Source organism: Capsicum annuum, chromosome 4, assembly GCF_002878395.1.
Source record: "Capsicum annuum cultivar UCD-10X-F1 chromosome 4, UCD10Xv1.1, whole genome shotgun sequence".
Lineage (NCBI taxonomy): Eukaryota > Viridiplantae > Streptophyta > Magnoliopsida > Solanales > Solanaceae > Capsicum > Capsicum annuum.
In genome coordinates, this window is record NC_061114.1 from 213,476,454 (window position 1) to 213,479,004 (window position 2,551).

Genomic DNA, 2,551 nt, shown 5'->3' on the forward strand with positions numbered 1-2,551 from the left:
TTCAGATGAACCCCTGAAGTAAAGGTGGCTCCGCCAAAAAACATCTCGATGATTCGATTTTTGCATATTATTTAAAATCTTCTTGCGCTGCAGGTAAGAATTTGACTCAAGACTCATGTCTGCTCTAATACATACCATAATCAATTACTCCCTCCGATTAAAAAAGAATGACCCATGGTCTTAAATTAAAGTTGTGTCAAATATACTAAAATGTCCTTTAATCTTTTGATCCTAAACATATAATGCGGAAAGTTAAAATTAAAGTATTGCCAAAAAAAGAAAAGAAATCATTCTTTTTTAAATAAACTAAAAAAGTGTAGGTTATTCTGTTTTAAACGGAGGAGTACTAGATTTCAAGTCCATAATCAAATATAAATTCCTCTTTCAAGCTATGAATGAATTTGATATAGCTCTTCCAAGAAAATCTCAATGGTGAGGAAAAAAATGTACAAATGACAAAGTTACAAATGAATAATACAAGCAAAAACAAAAATGATAATGCACTCAATTACTCTCCTTTTTGGGGTTCTGTTCCCATATCAACTAACAGTTTAGACTCTTCTAATTCTTTTCCATTTGGTTTTTTTACAAACTTAACGACAACTCCATTACAATTACTCTTATTCATTAACCTTGTACTACTTTGTATCATGCCCATTGATCTTGACTTACTCAACCTTACTGTAGGCATCTTCACAGTCAATCCTCCTTTCCTCCTAACCGTCTGATTAATATTATTGTTAGCCAGATCCAACGGTTCTGATGCAATCTCACCAAGTGATCCAATAGATTTTGATCTCATTACTGGTTTTATTTTTTGACCAATCACAACATTTCCTAATTCTTCACTCGTCACATTGGATACTTTCCTGTTTCTTCTACTTCCAATCCTCGAGATCTTGACTATTTCCATACTTTCATCCAACGGCTCATATTTAGCCACGTGTGTTGACTCTCTCACGCACCCTACGCGCCATCCTATGTTATTCCATATTGGATAACTCATTCGTTTGTACACCATCTTTAGCCACTCCACCACCTCCGCCATCGCCGGCCGTTTCACCGCCGTCTTACGTACGCAACGCGCCGCCACCACCGCCAGCTGCCGTAAAGCTCCGTCATCCTCCGGTGGGGCGATTCTCGGGTCATAAATCTCTAAATACTGGCCGGATTTTATCAGTGGCACCGCCCAATCAACCACCGATGGCGGACTGTAGTTAACGTCGATGGCATTACGGCCACTGATGATTTCCAACAACAAAATCCCAAAACTGAAAACATCGGATTTCGTACTGAGATCACCTGGTGCAAGATAAGCAGGATCCAGGTACCCTAAAGTACCCGCAGGTGGCGTACTTTTAACAACCACATCTTCAACATTTCCTCTCAATGACAATCCAAAATCACCAACACGAGCACTGAAGTTCCCGTCGATGAGAATATTGGATGATTTAATGTCCCTATGAATCACAGGTGGATTCGAACAGTGCAAAAAATGCACGCCCCTCGCAATCTGCAGCGCAAATCGGACACGCCGGGTCCAACTAGGAGGCTTAGAATCAGAATGAAGCAATTCGTACAAAGAACCATTAGGCATAAACTCAACAACAATCAGTTTATTCTGTTTTGAATCAACTGCATATCCCAGCAAGTTAACTAACCGAGGATGATACACTCGAGAGAGGATTTCGATCTCATTTTCAGCTGGGAAATTACTAGAACTATGACGTGGGGGTTCAGCTAATTTGCTTTTCTTGACAGCAGCAATGAGCTTGTACTGATGTAAATGAGCTTTGTATACGTAACCGTGACTTCCTTTACCAAGAAGATTGTCTCGAGAAAATGCATTCGTAGCAGCGTGGAGATCAGAGTAAGAAAACTCAGTGATTTTGAATGACCTTTGGGTATGGTTATGTGTTTTACGATTCTTCTTAAAGTTATAAGAATCGCAAGTGGCAATAGCAGATTCGACATTGCATGAAAGAAAACCCATAAACAAGAATTAGGTAAGTATTGTAATGAAGAAAAGTGGAGTGTTTGAGGAATAAGAAGAGAGAAAGAAGAGGCCATAACTGTGGAAAGAAGAGTGGGTGAAAGTTTGAGGTGGTCGTAAAGACATAAAGCGGTGGTAAAAGGACGGATTATTATTTTTTTTTTCTCTCTTTTTGTAATGTTTTGTTTTTTCTTAAACAGCTTTTGTGTATATCGATTTGAAATGGAAACTGGTGAAGTGTGTAGCACGGTAAAAGTTAAAATAAATATAAATAAAAATGAAAACGTGAGAAAGAGAAGGATAATGACTAAATTGGTCCTGTATCAACTTTGTTTCGTTTGGTCTTAAATTTATATAAATATGATGAAAATAGTGTTAGAGTACGAGCCCTACTAATTGTATATCCGTGGAATAAATAAGTAAACGTGATTCACAGAAGTAAAAGCTGAATACAGTGTTTTTACGTGAAAAACACCCGACTCAAGAAAGGTGTAAAAAACCACGACCTGTACCTCTACAGAATTTAATCTCAACTTCACTATAACACTTGAGTCTTAA

The 2,551-nt window shown here is 38.0% G+C and overlaps 1 protein-coding gene across 1 annotated transcript; it reads right to left on the bottom strand.

Moving 5' to 3' along the window:
- Window positions 1-370: 370 nt before the first annotated feature.
- LOC107867417 (serine/threonine-protein kinase-like protein At3g51990) lies at window positions 371-2,308 on the bottom strand. The gene has a single exon (XM_016713646.2). It carries the CDS (start codon window positions 1,991-1,993, stop codon window positions 509-511), a length of 1,485 nt encoding a protein of 494 aa, XP_016569132.2. The 5' UTR covers window positions 1,994-2,308; the 3' UTR covers window positions 371-508.
- Window positions 2,309-2,551: the final 243 nt, after the last annotated feature.